The 26,326-nt window shown below is 50.2% G+C and overlaps 1 protein-coding gene across 1 annotated transcript in view; it reads right to left on the bottom strand.

Annotated features, from left to right (window-relative positions):
- Window positions 1–26,326, bottom strand: part of LOC141915927 (hydrocephalus-inducing protein homolog) — a 100,157-nt gene that overhangs the window by 26,672 nt on the left and 47,159 nt on the right. The window contains 11 exon segments of the mRNA XM_074807862.1: window positions 8,742–9,055; window positions 9,894–10,037; window positions 11,783–11,926; window positions 13,800–14,055; window positions 16,220–16,458; window positions 17,731–17,883; window positions 20,207–20,371; window positions 20,832–20,967; window positions 22,220–22,320; window positions 23,146–23,381; window positions 25,335–25,402. Of these exon segments, the coding sequence (XP_074663963.1) occupies window positions 8,742–9,055; window positions 9,894–10,037; window positions 11,783–11,926; window positions 13,800–14,055; window positions 16,220–16,458; window positions 17,731–17,883; window positions 20,207–20,371; window positions 20,832–20,967; window positions 22,220–22,320; window positions 23,146–23,381; window positions 25,335–25,402 (1,956 nt within the window).

Raw genomic sequence — 26,326 nt, 5'->3', positions numbered from 1 at the left:
ACCTTGACCATCCCATCATTTTCGACGAGAAGAGTCAGAGGAGGGTCTGAGGCCCCTCAAGCTCCATCTGACAGGGCTCATGCCTCTCCCAGAGTATTTCCACAGGATGTGGCTGGTCCAGTTTTGCAGGGTACAGGCACTAAAGCTCCTCAGGCACTTTGGTTCAACTGAAGCTGGACCAGGGCCAGCCACCACTGGCACTGCAGGCACAGCGGCTCTTTGTGGAGATCATCCTTCGGCAGCAGTACTTCCCTCTCTTGACAGGTCACAGCCCTGGACGAAGTCTCCACTGACTTTACTGGAGTTATTCTGACTTGCACTGCTTTTACAGATGGCAAAACATGACCCAGTAAGTCCTCTCCTTCCTCGTGCTTTGCACATCAGCCAGGCGATTTATAAGCATCAGGTGAGCTCCTGATTCTCTATATCAGATAGAAAAATGCTTCTCAATCCAACTCTGCCCAGAGGTCCCTCCGATCAAATCAGTAGCTCTAACAATAAATACAATTACAGTCTTTGTTCAAAATTAAACAAGCCCTGACAGCTGTATTTTGCAGATGCTATTTAAAGTAATCGGCACCAATTACAATTGTACCAGCTGCTTCAAAAACCAGCTCTGCCAACAGACGACTGTATTGACTCCCGTGACCGATAGCAAAGGAGGAGAGATGTGCTCCAGCTGTCTTTGTGGCAGGGGTCTGGACACTCACCATTTCAGGATGCCTTCATGGGGACAAGTGCTAGAGCTTGGAAACACAAAGGGTGTGGCTGCAAGGGTGAAGAATACTAGAAAGCAGGGGGGAGCAGAAGAATTGGTTGAGCATAACCAGCTGAGAGCAGCAGGCTGCTCCTGGGGGATTAGAAAGGCAAGCAGGAGGCTCCAGCCCTGGGAAGAGAGAGATTCTCAATCTCTTCTCCTTAGGGAAAGGCTGCAGGAGGCCAAAGCTGGATCTCAACAAGTTTGTGAAAGGGATGAACAGGACAGTCTGAGTTGGTAGGGACCAGGCTGGGCGGGCTTGGCAGGCCAGTTTCACCCTAAAGGAAGCCAAAAAGCAGCTCAAGCCTGAGCTGGGGCATCCGGGGGATTGAGGACCAGCAAGTACCTGGGCTCTGCCCAGGCACCCAGAGCGCATGGCAGCATGTAAAGACCTCGCAACCCCTGGCCAAGCAACCTCCAGAGCACAGGGGCTCACAGCTGCATCACAGGAAAAGCCAACCACGGCCCCTCTGCCCACCAGCTCACATCACTGTCCCTGCACGGTGCCAAGAGCAGAGCGAGGAAAAGGAAGGAGATGCAATGACGGCGCATGTCCTGAAGTCCTCACCTAGAAGGAAACGTCCCTGCTCGTCTTGACAGTATCTGCTGAACCCCAGGAGGTGTCTCCACCAGCCCGCACTGGTGCAGGCTGCCCAGCATGCCCAGGGCGGGCAGCGATGCCACAGCGCACCCTCCCAACGGGGCTCTGCAGCGGGTCACCGCAGGGAAAGACAGGAGAAGGTAAAGCAGCAACGATAACTAACGCAGAAGGAGAAACAAACCAAAACAAGCTCCAGTTTCATATACTTCCTAGGGTCACATCCCCAGATCACCCAGACAGACACTGAAGCTCCACCCCGCTGAGTACACCAGCACCACCATCCACCCCCTGTCCAGAAGGAGCAGGGTTTGTGGCACCAGCAGAAATCACAGATTTAAGGCTGTGCGTGGCTTTCACCCTGTGTAAAAGGCGAGTTAACATCACTGCTGAGTTATTATTAAAGGTCACTCCCATAGCACAACATAATTACCCCCTGCTTTACCAAGAGCAAGGCAGAAATACTCCCAGGAAACATGCTCACAGTCCAATGGCCCCACTGAGCTCCTGGGGCCGGGGCAAGGGACGAGCAGACAGGATTGGCCTGGTCCAGGTGACACCGGGGACAGCTGGGGATGGCTGTGGGGTGATGGAGGCAAGTGGGTGAGGGAGAGGTGACAGGTACCACCGAAGAGGAAGCAAGCAAAGCAAGCTCACAGTTGGAAGGGTTTCACACAGAGGAGAAAGATGACTCTCCCGAGGGCAGAGCAGCTGAAAAGGCGGCATTAATTGAGTTAGGCACTCTCAAAATGCATGACAAACCAGCTGGCCCAGAAGGACCCTTGGGGTGCCCAACCCCCTGGGACTCCTGCCTCCTGCTCCAGGAAGCAGACGGTGGGAAATAAACCAATCCTTCTCGCACCAGCCTACACCATTAACTCTGGGGTGGGCACCTCTTTGGGCTGCCCCGCTCTTTGCAGAGCCCCATTAAATCTCCCTGGGACCTGAAGTCCTCCCCAGGCTGCTGTGCTGTAGAGAGCTGAAGGTTTCCCCCCTCTTTGCCCCTGGCTGCCTCCCTCTCCAAGTCAGGAGACACAGAGTTATGGTGATACATCCCAAAGTCCTCACCTGGGCTGTGTGAACACGGGGTCCATACTGCCTTAACACAATTGCTACTTGTTCTCTGAGTTGGCAAAGACAAACCACCTGCTTCTGCAAGCAGCGTGGCAATCTGTCAGAGTTCAAGGATCACCTGGACAATGCTCTTAGTCACATGATTTCGTTCTATGTGGTCCTGCGAGGACCAGGGAGTTGGACTTGATGATCCTTATGGGTCCCTTCCAACTTGAGATATTCTATGGATCAATGCTCCTGCACAGCTACAAGGGCAGTAGTAACAGCAGGTCTTCCCACTGTGGCTGTTTTCAGGGATGAAGAGATGGACCAGGTGGATAAGAGAAGATTTTTTTATAACAGGCTCATTTAACAGAGTCTATCACAGCATGGAGTGGCTCCTCACTTAGAGCACATGGAGCTGGTGGCTGTGGCCAAAGAAAACATTGGCAAAGAAACCATTGTGGGACCAAAACACTGGCTCTGGCTTTTAGAGGAACAGCAAGCATTGCTTCTGCTCCATGCCGGGACAGTCTCCTGTCTCCTCGGTGATACAAGAGGCAAACAGAGCACTGGCACATGCCAGGCAGATCCCACTCTTTCTGAAAAAGAAATACAGGATGGTGTTTTGGGAAATGATCTCCCTGACTGGTATTCTCCTCGTCTGCCTTAAACCAGCCAGTCAGCAGCAAGAGATCTGAAACCCACCCAAAACCCATCCTGCCCATCCACCATCCCAATATCAGCCTCTCGAGGGGAAAGAGTGGCTGTACAGAAGGATTAGCACCAGTTTCACTGTCTTGTGAGTGTCCACCCTCACGCAGGACAAAATCCCCATTCTCTGGAAGGGTTTTTGCTGCCAATCCCTGTCTCGGCAGCAGCCAGCTCAGGGCTGATGATGGGACCAGCAGGGAAGCTGGGCTCTCCATCACCTCTGCACTAGGCAGCACCTTGGACTAGAAGGAATCAGCACAAAAATCCCCTGTGCAGATTTACACCCAAAAAGATGTGAAGATTTGGCACCTGGATTCAAATTTGGCTTGAGCCTCTTCTCCTAAGAGTTTAAAGATTTCTCACCTACCCTCTGAAGACAGGGATGCACCAGGAAAGAGCACAGCGATACTAGAGACGGCACTCTTGGGCAGAGCGACGCCAGTGTGTTCAGAGGGACTTTCCCTTAAGGAAAGCTGTTTGATGCACAGCTTGCTGGAAGCAGGAAAAGAGTCAAGGGTGAGAAACAGTTGGAGAAATTACGAGAAACAAGGTCTGGAAAATTTTGTCACCGTACTCCTCATTGCCACACGTAGTGACAGCAGGTCAGCAAATAAAGAGGACTATAAATAGCCCATCCTGCCCCCCAGATTTCATCTGGTGGCTTCACTACTCAGTGCTCTGCCAGAGGCATGACGGGGAAGCAACAGCAGCAGTCCCTGAATCGATGCTCTCGCTCTGCCTCATCCAGGCTATGACAGCAAGCCGTTCCCATGAACAACAGAAAAATTAAAAAAAAAAAAAAATCAACATTTTGTTTCATAAACACCGAAGCTCTGCAGAGACCGGCCTTGAGCAGCAGCCTCCTGCCCAGAGGGAATTAAAGGAGGAGTCATCCAGGCCGCACAGGCGTAACATCATTTATAGGGAGAAGGATGCTGTTTGCAGTGCAAACGTACCTCGGGTTCCTGCTGCGTGCCCCGGGTAATGAAGATGTCCAGAAAGCAAAGACAGAAGTCAGCTGCTCCCCAGGTTTGCTAGCTGAACATCGCTGACAGAGCAAGACGTTGTCACCTTCCAGACAGCCTTTGCTGACTGGCTACAAAACCAGAAGGCAACCCCCATCCCACCGCAGCCTGCTCGGGGCGTGGGTGACACAGGGACACCTCCCACACTTTGTCCTGAGACAGTCAGCTGCCCGACAGCACCTCGGGTAGGACGTGCAGCACTTTTCACCTAACCAATGCTTTCTCCTTTGCCTTCCCTACCCTCAATCTGCTCCTCCAACAGCCTGGGGCTGCTCCCCAGTCCCCGAGGCGAAGGACAGCTCTCAGGGTCTGTCACCCTGTGCAAAGGAGGAGGCTGAGCCTCAGAAAACCCAAGAGGAATAGTTAAAGCAATTCTCACGCAGCTGTTCTGGGCTCCAACCTCCACTGCAATGGCCCAGGTGAAAGTCCTCCAGGTGTGCGACAGCGTAATGGGCGGTCAGAAGCCCTGGGGCAGCAGAAGCTGTCTCAAACCTGCAGTCAGGCTCCCAGGAGAGCAACCAGAAGGTGCCATGCCCAGGCCTGGGGCAGGCTGGCTGACTCGCCAGCACGTGAGCTGGGAAAAGAGCAGCACCGTGCTGGAAAACGCACGGAGATGGAGGGGGCATGGTGATAGCAGAGAAGAAAGAAGCTTACAGACATGTTGCAAATAGAAAATCATCACCCCCCCAACCTTTGTCCCGACAAAGCATCACTGTACCACACCTAGTATGCAGGTTTATGTCTCTAAGATAGACTTGGTAACAGCATATGCTCGCTTACGCCTGGCTCCAAACCCCTCCCTGGCAATCATTTTATTTACTTTTCATTCTCTCTGGGTGCAACAGGCAGCAAATTTCCAGGTCTCCCTTGCTCCAGCTCCCCAGTGTCTCTGTCCACAAGCACAGAGCCTCTCCATCAGCTGTTCACAGCAGCCGCACTGCCACCCCAGAGGTGAAGCCTGCCTGGCACCAGTCCTTGGTCCAAGACACTCCATCTCTGAGAAATAAGAGGCCACTTCTCCCTTACACCAAGCAAAACGCTTCTCTGCTGCTGCCAAACCACACGGAGCTGAAGGCCGCATTCAGCAGCACGTTTCCATCACGACTCAGCCCTTTTCTAACTTACCCACGGGATTTAAGCAGGGAAAGCAGCACCCATGGGGCTACCAAAGCCCAAAACGTACTGCCCCGAGGAGCTGATGGCACTGGGGGGATGAGGAGGGGGTATGGTCTACTGTCACCCACCTGAGACTCCCCAGCACCAGGGGCACGGTGGATGGGTGCATTTCGGATGTACATGCTCACTGCTGCTGTTGCTACCTCTCCCCTCCGGTGGCTGACAGAGGACTGCTGTCAGATTTTTGCCTTGCACTGTTTTTCACTGCCTGCACTTTCCATTTCTTCCTTGTTACAAAAACAACAAAGCAGAAACCCCATCAAATATAACAGAGAGTTGGGGGGTTTTCTGGTCAGTAACAAGGCTGCGATCTGGCTCGCAGGGTCCCTGCACTGCAACCTGCCAGGGGACATGGAAGGAGAGAGGGCGGAGGAATGAGAAGTTACTAATGCTGTAGGAAGACCCACTTGGGAGGAGAAAGCCTCCTGGTTGGTTCAAAACACATTTGCCAAGAAAATCCTGGATGGAAAGGAAAGCGTCATTTTCTACATGTTTAGCTCAACAAAGCCTTTCCCCAAAGAATCTACTGGCAATGCATTATGCTGGATTTGTAGCTACGAAGTTCCCACTCTCCAGACACGCCAGGTCAATACACAGAGGGGGTCTGACATGTGCCACAGAGGTGCAGAGCTCCCTGCTGATCCATCGCGGCACACGGACTGATTGGTGTGTGTCAGCTCTGTCCCAGGGAGGAAACGTGTCTCGCGTGAAGGGGACAAAGAGGTGATGCAGGAACAGCAATGCTCAAAGTAAATGACAAGGCACAGGTCCTTAACAGAGGATGAAAACTCTAGAGAACAGCGAAGTTTGGGGATGAGCCTTTGGCAGCCTTTGTCACAGGTCTCAAAAAAAATCCTTGTATATCCTTTGGGATTTAATGTCTTCCTTTTGATGGGAAACCCAAACAAAGCTGAGGAGCTGGATACTGCCCTTAGAAAGGGGGACAAATCAGTCTTTCAGGAAGAAACCTTTAAGGTAAGAAACATGATAAAATGTCCGAATTTGAGTCCAGACCTACTGTCTCCTGCTGGGTGACTCTGGTGACCCATTCCAACGCTGCAGAAAACATCTTGGTGCAAAGGCTTAACTCAGCTTTGAGCTATCAAAGGCCCAAAGGGTGAGGAGAACGTATTCTCAGTCTGTCTCTAACCACGTAGAGGTCTAGAAGAAGAGTAACCATGAGAGATTTATGGCTCAGCAGTGCCAGAGAAGGGACATGGGTTGGCGGGAGTTGGGCACGTCCAACCACACAGCAATGGTTGGACTGTGTTGCTTATATGATTGCTCTGCTCAAAGTAGCAGCAGTGATTAAAGGGTAAGTAGGAAAAACAGGTTGAACAATTAGAAAAAAAAAGATCTAAGCACACAGTCTTGTCCAGGCAGAGGAAGAACATTTTTCTCTCCTGGCCAAAATAAACGTGTGTGTCTTATTGATGGTGGGAGTCTCTGATGATCGGCTCCAGCAAGGTCAGATGGATGGATGGTTAAACTCTATTGATCTCACCTTCATGAGACCTGATGTTTGATTCCCTCGATGTCAGACTGGGTGAGTTTGACCTGATAATTTAGAATACTAACAGTGCTTAATGTGGACCAGAAATAATATCTGACATGCTGCCCTTCTGCCAGGCTCTTAATGAGCAACTTGAGGTCTTAATAGCTTGGAGACCATCTTCATTTCCAGCTCTGCCACGGAGAATCACATGGTGTCTGCTGAGGGACCCACAGAAACTACATTTCTGCTTAATTAACATACAGAGCAGGAAAGGGAGCTGTCACAACGCCCCCAGTGCTAACGAGCCAGTGAAGGGGCTATGCCAAACCCTTCGGAGCAGAGGCTGCTATCCTGCCAGATGCTCAGGACCCTCAACTGCTACCGACTCAGCAGAGTTGGGTGACTCAGCATCCCCTGGAAGAACAAGCACCTGCAGGCTCAGGTCCTAAGCCAGTTTAGGTGGAGACAGGGTAATTAAAAGCTGAAAACTGATTCGGCATTCACATTTCCAAAAACCTAAATTGGTTCTAAAAAAAGGAAAGAGTAAAGAATAGACAGGCAACTGGCCAGCAAGTGGCCCCAGAAGAAATTAATTCCACACAGGCTTTGCTGTAACGTGCTTGCTTCTCTGTTATTATAAAACATATGCATTGTTCTATCATCAAAATTAGATTTTCCCTCTAGCTTGCAAATAAACCCTAATCTAATTTACCAGGAGATGACGGGGCCTCCAAGCAGAGCTTACAGCTCTGCTCCTCCTTCCCTGCCCACCTCCCTCCACCTGCTTTTGTGGGCTTTCCTCTGCATTTTAGGGTCTGTTCTTGAAGGTGTCGTGCATCAAGAAGGGCCACACTAAAGACTGGTTAGATCCGGCTGTGAACAGGCTACCCCAGTGCCCAGGTCTTCTCCCCCAAGCTCTCCTCATAGCCATAGCTAATCTCCAGTTCCCAGTAGGTTGTGTCCTCTGAGCCAGATCCCAGTTCTCTAAACAAACCTGTTTATTGATGATCTCTATTATTTGTAATGGCAGCACTTCAACGCACAATGGTTAACTTTGCTCGGTTTCCTAGGGCATTATGGAAAAACCACTTGCTACTGTAATTAAAACTGCCCAGACTAGACTTTTGTGCTATGCAGAGAGGCCACAGCGGGAGGAACTGCTGGAAATGTGTTTATAAATGTGCTCCAGCACGACTGCAAGATTGCTCTCGGGCTTGGAAACCACAGCCCAGTGCTGGATGGCCCCGCTTCCCAGGGACGTTCAGACAAGTGCTCCCACCAACACCTACAGCTGTACCCAAAGCTGCAGCAGAACCTGCCCTTTCCCTGTAAAACACTAAATAGCTGTTTGGGGAATGTGATGAGCAGTTTAACAGATGAAAATTCACTTCACCACTGTGGTGTTTGCCTCAGGCCACAAAGGTCTGAGAAAGCAGCTTTCCAATAGCAGCCTTCCTTCCCAGGGGAACCAGTATGGGGGCTACAGCAAAGCAGCAGCAAGAGACTGGGGCAGCAGCACATCGTTCTGGTGGCAGTGCCTGTGTAGGTTCTTAGTGTAAAATGACAACACGTAGGGTTGGCAGGAAAGAAAAATCATATATCTGCTTGTCCCAGTGCCTAAGTATAGGTTTGTAGCTCCAGAAATAAAGCAGGACTCTAGGCTATGGACGATGCAAAAAGTGTTGGTAGCATCTCACAGCCCCAGCTTGGCTGGAGAACGTTGTCTCCTTCCCAGCATCAAACTGGTGGAGATCACTTATTCCCTGAGCACCTAAGCCTGACCACGGCTGGTAGGTGTTACTCCCACAGGGAAAGTTGAAAGCAATTTGTCAGATCACAGGCAAACAGCCTTGGTCTTTGCAAAGCACAAACAGGACACGAGGAAGGAGAAGAGCTGCAAGGAGAGAGCAAAGGGGCACATACCTCATCTGGCTCACGTGGCTGTCCATCAGGAACACCCAGTGGTACTGGACAAGAAGTGGGCTGCAGTTGGTCATCTCGATGTAACGCACACCTTCAGTGTCGTTCAAGATGCAGCCAAAGTCCAGGGCCGTGGGCTGGATATGGAGATTCGGAAAGTAGACTTCTCCCCGAACCGTGACCCGCTCCTCATGAGGGTGCTCAAGAAATCGTATCTTCAGAACCTTCTCTACTACCCGGGTACACAAATCCTCTTCATAAGCAGGGTTAAATCTGATGGAGAGATGAAGTTCCTCCCCTATCTCCAGCTTCACGGGCTGCAAGGAAATGAAGAGTATTAATCACCAGTGTGATGAAGTCCCAAGGTCTGGCAGCACGAAACATGTAAGTGTTCAACGTGTGACCCAGCGTAGGCTTCTCAGTTCATCCTGCGTTTCCTTCACAGTGTGCACCTGACTGCAAGCCCCACCACGCTCTTGTCTGAGACTATCTCAGGCTCATCTCACTGTGCTCTGCATCAATACACGAGGAAAATAAATATTCTTCACTGAATTTGTGACCCACAGAAGCTCCGTGCTAAATACACAACTAAATCAGCACTCTGGCACACCGGGGCCTTTTGCCCCAGCTCTAGAGGAACTCCTTTACCCTCACAGCACAAGCAGCATGGCACTGCAGCCTCAGCCTTGCAGGGGCTAGTCACTGGCACAGCACAGAAGTGGTGGCCAGGCCTACAACAAGTGTTTAGCAGAGACCATGTCCAACACCTTCATCAACAACAGGGCAGGGGCCAGGCAGCGGCTGGAGGAGGTTCCTCAGCCTTCCTGAAAGCAGGGCTGCCCTTGAAGAAAGCAAGCTGCTCTTGAGGTTATCTGAGAATGGCTGCTGGAGAGCTCGATGGCTTCCAAGAGACACCTTTACTACACGGCTTGCCCAGACCTAGCTGCCTGCTCCCCTCTCCTCGCGTCTTAGAGCCAGGATGTATTTCCCCAGTTCAGATGATATTTCATTTCCTTCAGCAGCTCGTTTTCAAAACTCAGTCCACCACTGAGTCTAAAGAATAAACTTCTCTACTAGAGGACCTCCCAACAGAAACGTACCACCACACTCCCCCCTCTTCAAACCCCACCAGCAGGAAGGCCCACGGCTGCTCACCTGAACGTCTGCAGAGAGGGGCTGCCGGTCTGCACCGCAGATTAAGAAGGGCTGCTCTAAGGCCAGGACAATGCTGAGTGGCAGGGAGGAGGCGTTTCTTAAAGAAAGAGGCTGGTACTGCAGAGTTAGGACATCACTGGGTTGCTACAGAAACAGGACACAAGGGAAAAAAACAACGTGAAGTGGCCATGGAACTCCTTCCCTTCCTGATGCATTTCAAGTTTATCAACCCCAAAGGGCATACACCTCTATTTACTATTTTTATTAGTTTCTACCCTTCTAGGTGGTTTTTCTCTAAGTATATCTGATGCCTTTCATGTTTAGAAACCACAGCATCCCCCAGGGACAGGGAAACACTCCTGCATACAGAGGAGGGAATAGGACCCCGAGAGGAGGCAGCTGCATGAACAAGATCAATAGCAGAAAGTGAACCCAGACCACTTGTCTCCAGTTCTGTGTCCTCTCTCGAGAAGAATGGCACAAGATGATTTTCACGCACATACAGTAATTTCTTACAACCTTATCAGCTCTAGTAGCCTCATAAAAGCAGTGATGCTGGTCAGAGGAGAAAAGTGAGCAGGATTTGGCCCATAGTGGAGAGCCTGCAGCAGCCTAAGGTTAGCTTTGAACACCTACAGGCACATACAGCCAGGTAGAAACCTCAACAGTCGGGCTGCAACGGGTGTCCTGCTGCCCCTGCTCCAGTGACAAGCTGTCTGTAGCCTCAAAGCTCAGCTCTGCCTAAGCTATTTCTTCCTGTTTATGCATTGCTCTGGGCTTCCTGCATGGTTTATATCAACTAGACAGTGTTTGGGAAGCTGGTTCTGGATGTATCGTTATCAAACAGCTGCAGCGTCGTAACACTCGATAAATCAGAGCGCATGGCATCAAGCAGACCACAGGCAGACATCAGGGATAGCTGAAAAGCTTCTAATTGAACCCGAACTGCCTGCTCACAGGATTCTGTGCTTCTCTGGAAGTCTGGGAACCAGAGGAGAGACCTGAAAACACAGAAACTAAATAATGAAATATCTTCTCTTTTTCAGACACCTCGCAGGAGAGGGAAAGGTGATGCAGCAGTCAGGATCCAGAGACTAAAGGGCATCTGCTTTGCGCTGGTGTTATCATCACTGCAGCTGAAGGATGTCTGCGGGTCCTTTGAAGAAGGTGAAGCTTGGGGAATTGCAAAGAGCTAGCATCCATACCAACAGGAGAGAAGGCAGAGAGAGACAAGAGATGACAGGTTTTTCTCATCAGCCTGAGGAGTTGACAGGAATCTCAGTTCTTCTCAGCTTCCCTACAGGATCGGTGTTCAGACATCACTGTGCCTTGGAGGATCCCCAAAAACCTCCCTTCACACCGAGTACAGGAACTGGTGTCTCTCTAGAAGTAGCCACGATCCCCCTCAGCAGAGCAGCTGTTATCTCAGTTTTACTTGAGTGAAGTTAAAAACCAGTCCCATCTCTAAAAAAATCCTCACTTACTTTACGAAGCACCTCAGGACGGGTGAGGAGGGGGTTTAGCATCGCTCAGCTGCAGCACTCTGCTCGCCCACCTGCAGCCCCAGCACACGAGGTGGCTGTGCAAAGCCCACGCTGTTCTCGTGGGTCCCACACATCTCGCCCTGTGCCCTTGGCTCAGCAGCTCAATTCTGTCTCCACATCATGAAGGCAGAATACAGCTGGTGGGACTGCTCCCAATCCCAGAGGAGCGAAATACTGATCTCAGTGTTAATGGCAAAATCTTGGTCCAGCTCAGCTCAACAGTCAAAGTCCCACAGACTTGGAGAAGCCATTTAACTTCCTCCTTTGAACACAAGCACACCCCCTCACCAGGCTTTCAGTCATCAGCCATGCTCTTCAATACCAGGATGAAATCCAGAGACTTACCTTCTCCACCCGGAAAGTGATTTCTCTGGAGGACATTTGCAGGACGGGAGCAATGAACTCGCACGTGACATCCACTTGCATCATCTGTGCCTTCCCTGCCTTGCTCCCCACGACGGCGTGGCACAGCAGCCGCTCCTTCACCACCTGCACGGAGGAGTCACCCGTCACCCAGCGGGGGCCAGCAGGGCGTCCCAAAAACACACTGCATTTGCTACCCACCCAGCCACAGACCGTATTACCGCCATCAAGTTACAGCCACTGGGCTCCTCAGCAGTCTCCTTTTCTTTTTATGCTGCATCTCATTTATTCTGCTCTCAAACGTCCGTAATGCTACACCCCACTATCCACAAAAAACCCTCGTGAGTCATGTGCTGCCTACAATTGTAATAGTCCCTGCCCCAAATGATTACTGTTTTGATTTGTACGACTGCCAAGCATAATACTTACAGAAAGCTGTAGGAACTGATTTTAAAAAAAAATAATAATACAACTATATTAAGGAAAACAGGTGATAGAAGGGCCAATGCTAGCAAACCCTCCCTTGGAAGCTTAGTGGACAGGATCCATGGGAAAACCCCAAATAGCCAGACTGCCTTCAGGTAAAGAGGGGGCCACTCATTCCTAGCAGGTACCGTGTCCTCCTAGAGCTGGTTTTAAAAGAAACCTCCCCAGGAAAGAGATGTCTTGCAGTTCACATGAAAACCCTCTGCTTAAGCTGGATGCTCTTACACTTAAGACTTTTTCCTGATTTCTCATGGTTTCAGTTCCCCAAATTCCTCCCTTCATTTCTCACTCTTCCCTCTGATACAACACCACAATCCAATTCCTCCTTAGAGTCTACAGACTCAAAATCATCCGTGTCGTGTGTGCAATGCAGGGAGTTGGGCTTCTGACCAACCTCAAGAGTATTAAGTTCTCAAGACCCGAGGAAGGTGGAAAGCCCACTCCCAGGGTCTTGGCTTTGACTGCAGGAGGCAGGTAGCCACAGCTCAGCTCACAGATCCCCTTTCGACTTTCCAGGCAAGACAGCCTCACCTGCACCCTGATCACTTTATTTCCTTTCTGGTACCTTTTCCCTGTTTCAGCAAAACCTTTGGGCTCCGAACTGCACAGGGACAGTCCCATCGCAGTCAACTAGGTGAGTAATCGAGTATTCCTCAGGCTACCACCAAGGCAATCCTTTAAAACACCTTTCAAAACACAAGTATCAGCAGGAGCTTGGTGCAGATTTATTCCACATTCACCTAAATATCTGTGGTCAGCGGTCTTGAAGAAAGGGAATGTACACCAGGGTTAGTTGGCAGCTTCTCTGCAGAGTTGGATTTCCCTGGAAAGAAGGGTCCAGGGAGGAGAACACCCAGTGATCCTGCTGAAATCTCCCCCTCTGAGCTGCCATCCAAGGGTGCTGCGAGACCTGCCTGCCCTTGGGATCCCAGGACTGGCTGAGAGACTGGGGTGAGCTGTTATGGAAATACTGACAAAGGCCAAGCTGTCAATTATAATGATCCCTGCGAACAGTTTCCCACATGGATGAACATCACCCCGATCACTACAGCTGACACACTGTTCATTTTTCTGCTCCAGGACTCAGTCCTAGACAAGCCCTCTGTCCATGTTTGTCTACAGAGGAAAAATGATGCTACTCCCAGACACTCCCTCCCTTCACAGGTGTTTTGTTTTACTCACTGCTTCCCCCAAATACATTACTTTGCACTTTTTTATTTACTTTCTGCCTGTGCTCCTAATCTAAGCGTAACTTACTTTCTCTGCCCTTCCTTTCTGCCTCAGCACATGACACCTTGTAACCTGCCATTTGCCCCTGAAGTAGCAATATTTCCTTCAGCCCGTGTTTTGGTATCAGCAGGTTGGGTTTACGGTAGCCATGGAAACATGAAAAAGCCTTAGGAGCTGATGGTGGCCAGCGAGGAAAGCAGCTGGTTCTGCCATGGTAACTTGTGGCTCTTGAAAGCACTTGCTCCTGATTGGGAAGGCTCAGCCCTCGGAGGGGGGACCTCACCTGGGGAGTGCTGGAGAAGCCTTCCAGCACCATCTCCATAGTCTTGCCCGGCATCAGCTCCACCCTCTGCGGTTGAACCTTAAACACAGGGCACGCAGGTCTGGGGCTCTGGGAGGAACCTTGGCCCTTGGTGGTGCTGACAGCAGGGACACGATCGCGCTGGTGAAACGGGCCAAAACCTTCTGTTGACCAGTAGAGCCGATGGGTGCGCCGTCCTTTGTTTGTTATCTTGAAGTGGTAACAGCAGGGATCCAGGCTGGAAGAGAAAAAGAGATGGAAAATGTCATGGGAGCTGCTATCTCCCAGCGGTCACCCAGCTTCAGCACCCTGGTGGCGTTATCTGACTGCACACTCAGCGATAAAAGCACCTCCAAAAAGGCTGACCTAGCTCAAAGCTTCAGCAAAAGCCAGACCTTGGTTGCCCCTAAGTTTATCAGCATCCAGCAGCTGCTCTGTTTGCGTACAGCAAGGAAGAGCTGCATGAGATCATCATCTCAGCTGCTGCAGGCAGAGCATCACCAGCCTAGAGACCCTCCGGTGACCTGGGCACCCCTTGCCTCGCTGGCGGGGCCCCTGCCCTGGCACCCACGTTATCCCCTCACCCCCCATCCCTTAGGGAGCATCCAACCCTCATCACCCCCAACATGTCATCCTTTGTCTGAACAGTGCCGCTGGTTTTGTGGTTTAGGAAGATAAATGCACTGTGAGAACATAGGATCAACAGAAGTTTCCCCAATACAAACATGGCAACAAGACCAGGTCTGGCTGCTGAGGGGACAGAGCAACAACGAGAGATGAATAACGAGAGCTAGATATAAACCAAGATGAATATTCAATGGAAATTGATTTCTTCATGTAAAGAAACACTAACTGCAGGCTAGTCTGGAGTAATTATTTTACCCTCTATAAACCTGAGCATGACCAGGACATGAATTGTTCCTGGAACAGTTACTGGTTTTTTGAAAAGGACAGAATACACGGCTTACAAAATGCATGTCTGCCACAAGCAGCTAAATACAGACCTGAGAGTGTAGAACTAACCAGTCTTTGAAACAGACTGTCAAAACATGATGCGTACAAGCTTAGTGTGAAATGGTTTATGTGGCGGACAGCACAGATGAAAGCCTGGAGAAGCTCTGGGTGGATGCAGAATTTGTGGCTCTGGGAAAGCCCAACTCATCTGAGATGTTACCTGGGTCCCATCTCAGCTCACCTGGCGGCAGCTCTGCAGCCGGCAGCAATGGCAACAACTCCAGAGTCTGCAGACCAAGACGTGAAGGGGGGCAGAGGACGATGACACAAATCACACTGACATTGTCCGCTCCGTTGGGTAGCCAATTTGTGGCTGCACAGAGCACAGGACACGCTGGACAAGCGTCAACCTCCCTGCAATGTCCCTGCTTATGTGTGTGGCTTGTGCATGCATATTTAAACCCCCAAAGTCTATCCTAAGAGTAGGATCAACCTGCTCTTTCTACCCCAAAATTTAGGTATTGGACCACCGTGGACCCTCTCTGCAGCCAGGGAAAGGAACAGGCACCTCGAGAAGACTATTCTTCCTGTCCCAAGAGGTCTCCCACACAAGGCAGGCAGCACTTTGAAAAGGCTTATTTTTCTCCCATTTACAGGAACATGCCTGGTTTCAGACACAGGCCTTAGGACCAGTGAATCCCCTCCTTTGAGCTAAGCTCTTTAAATAACACTTTCCATTTATCCCGCCCAAACTCAGTGGACTTCTCCTCCTCTCCCTTTCAGAGCTGGTCCTGCAGCCACCCTCGCCTGCCCGCGCCTCAGGCTGCCGCTGCGGCGGTGACACCGAGGAAAGCCGGTGGGAGAAACGAGGAAAGAGCGACTGCGTCTAATAAAGAGCAGCCTGGCAGGGGAGACGGGGAAGGCGAGCAAACTGAGGGATGGTACGGGGCAAAGAAATTCTGCTGCTCCTCCAGGACTGCGGGCAGAGGGCAAACAAAACAGCACCATTAATTTAGTCAAGGACCTGCTAACAAGCTACCACCAAGGTTTTCCACTGTTGCGAGATGATACTCCATAGTGAAGGGAAAAACAAGCAACATTATCGCAAAGGGAAATATGTTTATACTTGTAATGTAGCATTTTCCACCCAGAGGCTTCCAGGACCTGCTCTGTTTTCCTCCAAATTTTTATTTGAAAAAGTGAGGAAATATATGTATTATAGCTAAAGACAAGTCAGTGACAATTTAACAGCTGGTTTCTATTTTGGTGGCTTTTGAGGGTATCTAACAACTTTGAAATGGCCATAGAAGGTTTCTAAAGGAAGCCCTGTGGCTTCAGGAGAACAGAGCCAGGACCTTGAGCGCTAAAGAACAACTAGCCTGAAGGACTACAGCAAAACTCCTTCTTGCTGAGCCCACGGCAGAAGCGGACGCTGAGAGATCCCCTACCTGAAGTGGGGTCCCAAGTTGAGCTCCGGCGCAAAGGGTTTGTCGGTGACAATCGTGGTGCCAATGCCAACAGCCTGGACGGGGATAACGTAGGTGTGGCTGTTCTCTATGAACAGGTTCACCTCGTCCTTGAATTTCTCCGTGTTATCCAAGTTCGCTATGACAGCCACAGACACCTCTGTCTCGGGGGGAATCACTCCTTCACTGGGTTCAATCCTCCAGCGCGAGCATTTGTCAGCCTGTAAGACAAGCCAAACACTAACTTAGCATGGAAACCACGGACCCTGGTCTCTTGTGGGGTGCAGGAAAAGGAAGGACTAAAGATATGAGGCAATGCAGAGGCCGATATACCCTGTGAGCCCCCCGGGTACACCGCAAGCTGCCTGGGGAGGGAGGGACCGGGACAGCAGTGCCTGAGCAGCTCTGCGGGTCAGTGCCTGGTATGAGCACGCAAACCCCATCATTCATACACCAGTACCACCCACCCCAGGTGGCTTGCTCTCTGCAGAGATGGAAAGCAGGTTTTCATTGTGGAATCAAAGCAAGCTGCCCTGGGAATCCCCCGCTTTGAGGTTACATTTATCCCCCAAACAGCTGGAAAAGCAGCATGAGGGAAATTCAGCCCCCTCCTTGGCCCAGGGGCTGACCCTGTACTCTCACACACTGCCTGATGCTCCATCCACAACACCAAGTCCACAGTGCCAGGTCTGGGCTAACCAGCCCCAGAAGTCTGACCCACCTAGCATGGAGAAGAACAAACCTCCTCTGAACCCGTTTTCAAGCCCCTCACAGATCCCCCCTCCAGTGGGGAGCACACCCCACCCAGCCTCAGCACACGAGCCTGTCCTGGCTGCATCAGCCCTGCTCCCCCTGCCAGGGAGCAACCCAACCTCCCTTGGCTACGCAGCTTCTCACACTACGCAGCCTCCATGAATTAAAGAGCCTTTTTCTGCAGCCAGTCTCCAGAGGTGCTCTGCAATGCGACGGAGTCCACCATAGGTACACGACCCTTACACGTACATTCTTGTGCAACAACCCAGCTGGTTTGACCCCCAGTAGGTGCGAAACTCACCTCACTGAGAGCAGTTTGAGGACAGACCTCACGCCCTAGTCTCTATCATTAACAGCAGTTCGACAGAAAGCAAATGCAGATCTAACAGGGAAACCGTGCGGAAACCCATGCCCTTTCAGGAGCAAAGGGCCACAGCGTTCTCTTGGTCTCAGAGCTCCAAACACATGACTCTTAGAGATAAATACCTTCCACAAAATAAAGGGAGAACTTGCAAAAATGATCCAGACTCATTTCTGCTCAAACATCTATGCAAATTCTCTGTTTTACTGAGGGGTCCCCCAGCTAAAACTGCCCCCAGAGCCAGGCTCCTCTTGCTGCACTGGGATGGAATACGTTGCTTTCTCAATCATACAGTGATATGCAAATGTTGCGTATAAAAATCAAGTCACAGGTTGCTTGTCAGTCATTTTTGTTAGAAAATAGCCCCACAGATACTTACCATCTTTGCCCTGAAGGATGCAGGGATGACACTCTGATTGGAGAGGTGGAGAGTTCGGGAAGCATCTTGTATAACTTGGATACTGCCAAAATTTATCTTACTTGGATGCACGTAGACAACTGGTCCTTCTCCAGTGCTCACTAAATGGATTTTCTGCTCCAGAAAGAGGGTAGGAAAGATCAAAAAAAACAACAGAGAAAGTTTAAAATGATTAGACAGCTCTTAAGGGTACTCCTAGGCTGGGGGATAATTATGGCTCTTTGAAGTTTTTTCAGTGTTGTAAAACCGAAACAGAAGGCCTGGAGCAAGTGTGGGATCTGGACTGATCCCATCTGAAAGCCACAAGCTCCCGTTATCAGGGGATAAAGAAACCCTGTTTTCCGTGCTTGCTTTTTCACACCTCCTCCACACTGTTAACTCTCCCTCCTCTACCTTGTGCCTGCTCCCACTCCTTTTACTGCTCAGTCTTGCCCCAGACCACCCTCCCTGACTTCTGCTGCTGCACAGCACACTTGGACAGGGACTTTAGTCCCAAAGCTACACCTGTGAACGCCAGCACAAGTCAGAAGCAAAGCAGGCCCTTTAGAGTAGAGATCACACAAGTCAGTTGCCTCTGATTTGCACAGACGTGTATTCCTGGTATTATGTGGATAATGGGCATTAATTATTAATTACATCATTCAAGCAGTATTGTTTTCTTTTGACACTCTGAGACCCAAAAATTCTGTTCTTGCAGAACTGGCACAGACTATTGGAGGAGGAATGTGGATCCCTTGGCTAAACCACCTCCTCACATCATTAAAAACATTCAGGAGGCATTCAGGAGATCTAGCAGCATCATTTCCACTTGTTTTATTAAAAGTTTAAATCCCTGTAACAACTTTCAAAATGTCAGCCTTTCTTTCTGTTACAGAAAGCTTAAGGTTCCCAGGAACCCTCTGACATCCTCTTTCATGCCCAGAGAGACGAGAAGACGTTTTAAAACAGCTGCTTCAAAAGTTGATATCATTTTAAATTAAAGTTTAATTAACTATATTTGTTCTCGATTTCAGCTAGATGAAGCCAGGACACTACAGACAACATTCTCTTGCCTACATTTTGTTGTCATTGCTGCTGTTGTGTATGCCTGAATGTGAACATCATCTTTCAGAAGGCTTTAGTCCAGGAATGCTTTGCCTCATCCATTTCCAAACTTAGTAGAAAAAAAAGTCTCTGTGCTCCAGGTGCAAGCGGTGTGGAGACTCACGAGTCTTTGGCTGGGGCTCTTGGCAAAGAGATATGATGGATGTTTCTCAGACGTGATGGGCCTGACTTTCAGCATGGCCTCTCACACAGCGCTTGCTTTAGCAGGATTCAGGGACGTCCCTGCGTGCTCTGAACAAAAAGGCCTAACGAAGCACCAGTGCTGTTCATCTAATAGCACAGCAGAGTACGAGACCCAGGGGTTGTTCTGGGCTTCAGACTGGCCTTCTTATCCCGTCTGACCTACCGTAATTAAATGCTGTGTCAGACACTTAGATTACCACCTGGGATGATACATCCTTCCTCTTCTCTAGGTGAAGGGAAGTGGCTGCAAGTATACTTGAAATTACAAGACCTCCTGACCTTGTTAATGTATAGAAACCAGTAAAGTAGGACGTTTAGTTTTAACATTAACCATCGATTGTGTTTCACTAGCTTTTATTTTTCCCATATTTTACTGCAATGTATATAATTTCATTTATACTCTTTTCCTACCTACCCTCTGACATCTTACCCACTTGTAAAACATCTTGAAACCTGTAACTCCTTGCCTAGTGGAGATAAAACAGGCCTTGCACAGTCTGGCAAACTCCCTGAGTACATCCCTGATAACAGGGACCTAAAAATGCAAGACAAGCGCCTGAGAAGACGCCAGTGTCAAGAAAAGCGACTGGAAGCCGGTTTAAACCAACCCCCTCAAAACAAACGGGAGCCGAAGGAGGGATGAGGTCACTCCATGACCATGTACGGACATGGGAAACCTGAAGTTCAGCTAGCAGACAGTGTGAGGAAGACGATGTGGACCACCAAGGCGGGGAGAAGACCCTCACTCTATTTTTACTACGCACGCTCAGACTATGTAAATGAATTCTGAGAACCCATTAGCGTAAGACTGTCTTTTCTAGGAAACCTGGTGCATATGTATGCTTTTTGTGTATATTAGTCAGAGAGTTTTGTTAGTAAGCGTGGCACTCATGGTGGAGCGATCCCCAGCGCTGCGAATAAAGAATCCCTGCTGAGCAGTTATACTCAGTTCTGACTGTGGAGTGAAGCCCTTTGTTTCGCCGGCATTAGCTGTTGCGTATGTCACAAACCCCTTCTTTCCTTGTCCACACCAGCATATGTTACAAGTTCTTGTTTTCCCGGGAAGGATCCCCGGAATTAGCAACCCTGCCTTACGCTTCACACCTCACCAAGATGAGTCGCACAAAGGCCCACGTCCCCTGGAACTCACCAGAGGGGATCCTTCACTCCCAAACACTGCAACATGAGCAACAGTGTCCTGCTCTCCCGTCACCTGGGCCTCCAGGGTCAATGGGACCTCCACCGAGCCGCGAGGCTGGACAATCCCCCACGGCACAGGGCTGGAGTACCACACAGCAGCGTCCTCCTTGTGTTCCTGTAAGGGACAGAGTCAAATGCAACACACAGGAGTGACCTTTGAGGAAACTTTGAACTCCTCAACATCTACACAATGGCAATTCACACACATTTTCAAAAATCCCCAGGAGAAAGCAGAAAGGTACAAAGCAAGATGCAAGACTTGTATGGGCTTAGCATCCTCAGGGGGGCCAAAAGCTGCTGCACCCACAAACACCCACTCCTGTGCTGGCAGCCTCCTTGCAGCAGCTTTTCACAACCCTCTACGTTCTCCTGCATGAAAGCATCCCAAAGACTAGAATATAAACTGCTTCCTAAAGAGTTTAAACTGCTTCCTGAAGTTTATATTCAGGTAGCTTCCTCTTCTCAGCAACCTTTAGGTTTGAATATAAACCAGCAAGGTCTTATCCAAAACCCTTTTTTTCCCTGATAAACCCCTTGATAACATCTGAGGGCAGGAGGCGGATGCAATGCCAAACCTGAGGGAGAACTCTGTAGCAGCCTGGAAGATCGCTGTCGTTCACAAGGGTCAGCATCTGCTGATAAGGGAATTTTAGAAAGCACCGTCCAAACATCACGACGGGGTTGAGCACTCGCAGCGGAGGAACCATGCATCTAGGCGAAGAGATGACCAAAAGGGAATTAGAGATACTGAATGTAGAGGTCGTTTACTCCCCAAGTAGTGTGAAATAGAGCATAACACATTTGTCAAATAGACACTTAATACCCCTACAGCGATAAATCGCCTTTAACTTCTTCTGACTCAACCACCTCCTGTAAAGGTGGGGCAAAGCCCTGGGACTCAGCCTCGCCAAGTGCCCAGGTAACACACAGTGCCCTGTCCCAGAGCTGCCTGATCAGCTCTGCCCGCTCTTTGCCCCAGGAGGCTGGCAAGGACCCTCCCAACAGTCCCAGCAAGGCGTGAGCTCTGGGGGAGCCTTCCCACCGAGGACCAGCGCTCACCAAAGCTCAAAGAGCACAAGACTCCATCCAGTGTCTCAGTGAAAACGACTCCCTCCTCTCCCACACCGCTGTTGCCCTGCCTGAGAACTCAGCCCTTTGCCCCAGCGATGGAGGGCACAAGCCACCCCCTGCCTTAGGCAGTGGGGGATCACCCTCTCCCAGTTCCTGCACCCCCACGGCTCCATGCACTGTCTGTCCCCATTTGCACTTGTTTTACAAAACTGCAGCCCAGGCACTGACTGGGTGACTCTGCCTGGGAGAGGGAACAGCACAGTGAACTCACCCCTCTTGTAATCAAACCGACACCCACTGCAGCACAACAGCATTGAACCTGGCTGCAGCAAGAACAACTTTTGGCTTCAGTCTGAGAACATTAATGCTCAAAAGAACCAGAGGGAAGCAGAGAAACCTGAGCTCACCTTCCACATCAAGGACTATTTTCCCCTTCATAAGATCGTGCTTTGAGCTTTCCCTCACCAGTCCTGCCATAAGCCCCTTTCCCATTCGCATGCACCTTCGTTAACTGACCCAGACACCAGCTCTCAGCAGGCTGCTCACTGCGGCCCAAATGAATGTTGTAGTTTGGTTGCAATCCAGCACAAGTCCACCACTTGCAGGAAGGAGGAATGATGGCCCTTTGGAAATTTATTACACCTCAAGCACCAAAAAACAGGCCCATAATGAATATAATTACTGTTCCCCTTAGAAAAAGGCTCAGGGCCATGCCTGTCTGTGGAGCACAGGTGCTGCTTTCAGAACACTGCCGGTCTCACACCTAGCTGGGCAGAACTAGCTCATTAAGCAACACTTGTCATTTGGAGATGCAGCCAGCAAACCACGTGCAAGGCAGCGTGGTGCTGGATGCACGAGGAGAGACGACGAGCTGCAAGGAAAGCGCCGATACCTGGCTGTGAGGAGCAGCGCCGACACCGCCTTGCCAACACCGCACACGTCCACCACCAGTGCCAGCTTGTAGCTCTTCACAGTGTTGGAACACAGGGTGACCTGGGGGAAGAGAAGAGCATCAAACACTTCATCACTCCCAAAAGCCATCGTCCACGTGTGCTGTCCTCCGGTTCTCGTTCCACGGGCAGGAAAGGGAGGATTTTGCCCTAACTCTTCTGCTGGTCCATGTACAGAGCACAGTTGCTGGGAGTAACAAAAGCCTTCTGACAAATCTGCTTTGTTAAATACACCTTGCACTTACCAGGGCATACGTAAACACGATTAGATTAATGCTCTACTCACCACTGTATTAAAATTAAGGGACTAATTTTTAATCTCAACTACAACAGCACAAATCCAGAGGCAATCTGTTGACTTCAACATTCAGCTTTACACTGGGAAGCTGAGGGCAAAATGCAGCCCAGCAGGTGCTGTGCAGTTCATGGCTGCCAGAGCTTCTCCAGTCCCCACTGGAGATCACCGCAGTGAATACAACTCATTCTGCTCACCAGGAGAGGAGAAATAAGACCGGGAAGAAAAGCAAACTGCTTCATACAATGACATCTCTCTTTTTAACAGCCACCTTCTGTCCTCATCCTTCCTCTGCCCACTTTAAATCAAAGAAACTGCTCAAAGCAGCTCTCAAAAACATATGAATGGCTTCTGTCCTTGACCATATGGTACATGATCTTCAGCTTACAATTTTGGAAACAAAGCAGTGGTCCTTCAGAAAAGCCCCGGGGTAACGCAGCTAACAAAAGCCTAACACTAGTGCAGGTATCTTACCCGCGTTATGCTCAACGCTAGCGGTGCTAAAGCCCTCTCATCCCTCAGAGAAGCTCCAGCTCCACCTGCCGAGCACGTATGGCCGGACTCTTCCCATACCTGGATATCCAGGAATCCCAGGGGGCAGATGGTCCCTCTGCGGGGCTTTATGGTAAATTCGGTTGGCCTGAGGCGAGGTTGGGCTCCCTTTCTCCGGAGTAGGCGAGTGTTGTCTGACATCTGAACAGAACTGCTGACACTGGGCTCTCCCAAGCCGTCCCCAGGAATGCGAAGGTTGAAGGTCAGGGGCACCAAGGAGGTGTTAGTGAGGCGACACGACAAGGTGTGAGGAAAGCCTGGGAAAATGACACGAATATGAATTTATGCACCAACTGTCCTGTGATTCCTGGTGTGAATAGCCTGTTATGATAAAACTGGGTTTGGAGTTTAGCTCTTTTCAATCTGAAGTACAGCTAACTGAGAAGCTACGCAAGGAATTAATTGTCACTTAAGTTCCCTTTTACGCTGATGACAGAGATTGCTTCCTTGGAAACGCCCACTCTTAGCGATGCTGAACACCACAAGTTTCTCTCTCTCTAACTGTGAGGAGCTCTCTCACCCGCCCCCAAATCAGCACCAATTAGTTCTCACTTACAAGTGTCCATCCAGACAGACCATTTATTCTAAAAATTCAACCCGTAAAATGCCCTGTGAACTCTGCAAACACTCCTACAGTTTTCAGTATATAAAGTCATCGAGGAGAAGCTACAGTAAAAGAAAGGAAGGATGAAATTGGGAACGACAGCGTGATGCAAAGCACTCTAACGCAGTTTCTCTAGGCAGGATCCTTAAGGCATCTCCTGTCTGGGGCTACCAGCCTGAGCACATGACAACTCCCAACCCACCGCACTGGAGGCAAACCTGATGCTTGCTCAGAAATCAGCAGGAGCCACGTTCCACCTTCCCTAACGAATGGGACATGGCTTCCACACTGCACACTGGCCCGCAAAGCTCGACATCACTTTAGCTGTGATACTCGCCTTCCCTCATGGAAAACCAGCGACACAACCACACCTGGTGGGGTGTTCTGCAGAGACCTGCTCTGGCGTGGACATCTGGCTTGGCTGGCCAGCTCTGTGAGAAGGAGACATCTCCCGTGGCCTGCTTACCAAGCGTCGTTTGAATACAGACGGGGAGGAAAACCAACTGCAGCCACAGCAGGGAGTTTCTCCATGTCCAACACCAGTGCCCACTGCCCACCTCCAGCAGTTACTCCAGCAGGGAGGCAGGAGGGGCACAAAAAGGACAAACACAGAGTTCACAGTCCCAAACGAGACCAAAGTCGCCAGATGCAGGTCAACAGTCAGCAGCACAGTTAAAAGAAGCAAAAATACAATAGCTGCCTTCAGCTGAAAAGGTCTTATTAATGAAATGAGATTAAGGAGGATGAATCTCCTATTACATAACCACATTTCTGCCTGGCGTGTTTCTTGTTGTTTTATTCAAAAGAAAAAAAGAAGTGGCAGAGTGGTGATGGAGGGAGGGGAGAAGCAGCTCAGGAAAGGTAATGAGTCTTCTTAAAAAGTCCATGAACAGCTTGAAAACACAGAGGCATCCTGGGCACAGAATGATAATGGCCCTTCAATCAATCCACAATTGATTTCACATTTAAACTGCAGATCATCTCAGTAAAAAGCCTTTTGTGAGACTGAGATGGAGAACCAGAATCTGCGATTCAACGGAGACGCTCTGGATGCTCAGCCCCCGGCTCTGTCAGCAGAGCTGGGCTTGTGGTGGGGAAGGAGGAGCCCATGGTCCGAGGACATCAGTGCCTGATTCAGAGCTACTGCTTGGGCATGTGACCTGGTGGGTGATGACGAGGGGCCCCCACAGCGTTAATTAACATCTCACACTAAAAGTCAGGCAGGTAAATGGTATCCTTGCCTTGCAACAGGAACATTTACCCAGAGCGGCTACAGGCCAGTATGTGGCTTAAACTCCCTTCTGCTGCAGTCCCGTCCCCTGGGCCCTTCTGGGACAAGGACTTTCACAGTCATTCTGCTGCCAAGGATTGGGAGATGGGGGCTGAACAGACTATGAGGACACCAGAAATTACTGACTTTCTATTCCTTCGGTCCTATTTGATCTCACGATGGCACAAGACCGCCTAAGCAACCAGCAGCCCTGGCTTTAACACCCTGAAGGCTGCTATGGAGGAACACAAGTGACAGATGATCTTATGTTAAAGTGCTCCATTTTGGTAATTCACAGAGCTCTCAACCCATGGCCCAAGCCCAGGGCACACTCACCAAAGGAGACATCACCGAAGTGGAGGGCAGGGACGTCGAAATGAAAAGTCGGTCCAATGACACAGCCCCTGCAAGGACAAAGACAGGCAGAGGAGGCGTTGGCTCGGTTAGAGAGAATGGCAAAGCGTTCAGCTTTCCTTACCGCTCGGGTGGGTAAAAGCTGCTCTCGGAACCACAGTGGGTTTCAAATCAACCTGCCACTCCTGTGCTCGGCACAGCACCCATGTGGACAGCAGGCAGCCAAAGCAAAGTGGTCAGCAGCCAACAGCTGCTGCTGAGGCTCAGGGCACCACGGCAGGGTGTGCCCCCACGCTGCTGCTGGCCCCATGAAGGTCCCTGAACAAGTGATGGCTCTGTGCCTCGGTTTCCCCACCCGTAATGTGATGGACAGAGGGTTCCACACAAAAGGGGACTCATTGTAAGTAGCCTTCCCAGCCACAGGTTCCCTGCTTTGGTATTTCTTAGCTGGAACTGGTGTTTCCATGGCGTATATGAACACCTTTCTCAGAAGACCTGATCCACACAATCATTACACATGCAGGACTTTGAGGCATGAATCCAGGGGAGCCCCAAACATCCATTGAGAAGAGCAGCAACAGTTCTACACAGCGGACAGTTGAATCTGAGGGAAGTATCAGCTTGTCACCAGTGCACCAGCTGACACATCCAAGAGCAACAGTCTTAAACCGCCGAACACGGGTGTCCTGAACCCACCACACCACCTCGCCCATCCTTAAACTCAGCAGACAGGCTCCAAACTCCAAAACTCACTCACATCCACTGAAATCAGGACTTGAAGCTGCGCAACATTCATTAATTGACTTCATGGTTGATGACAATCAATGTCAGCTCTGCCTCAGTTAAAAATCAAGGGCCGCAGTGAACAGTGCCTTCTCATTTTATTCACAGGACTGCCACTGTCATTGTCCACATGTTCTGCACATGAACAGACCCCAGCATCCCGCAGGAGGGACCTGCGTCCATCCGTGCTG

The sequence above is a fragment of the Strix aluco genome, chromosome 27 (assembly GCF_031877795.1).
Source record: "Strix aluco isolate bStrAlu1 chromosome 27, bStrAlu1.hap1, whole genome shotgun sequence".
NCBI lineage: Eukaryota > Metazoa > Chordata > Aves > Strigiformes > Strigidae > Strix > Strix aluco.
Note: the sequence above shows the minus strand (reverse complement) of the source record. Positions and strands in the feature narration are given on the sequence as shown.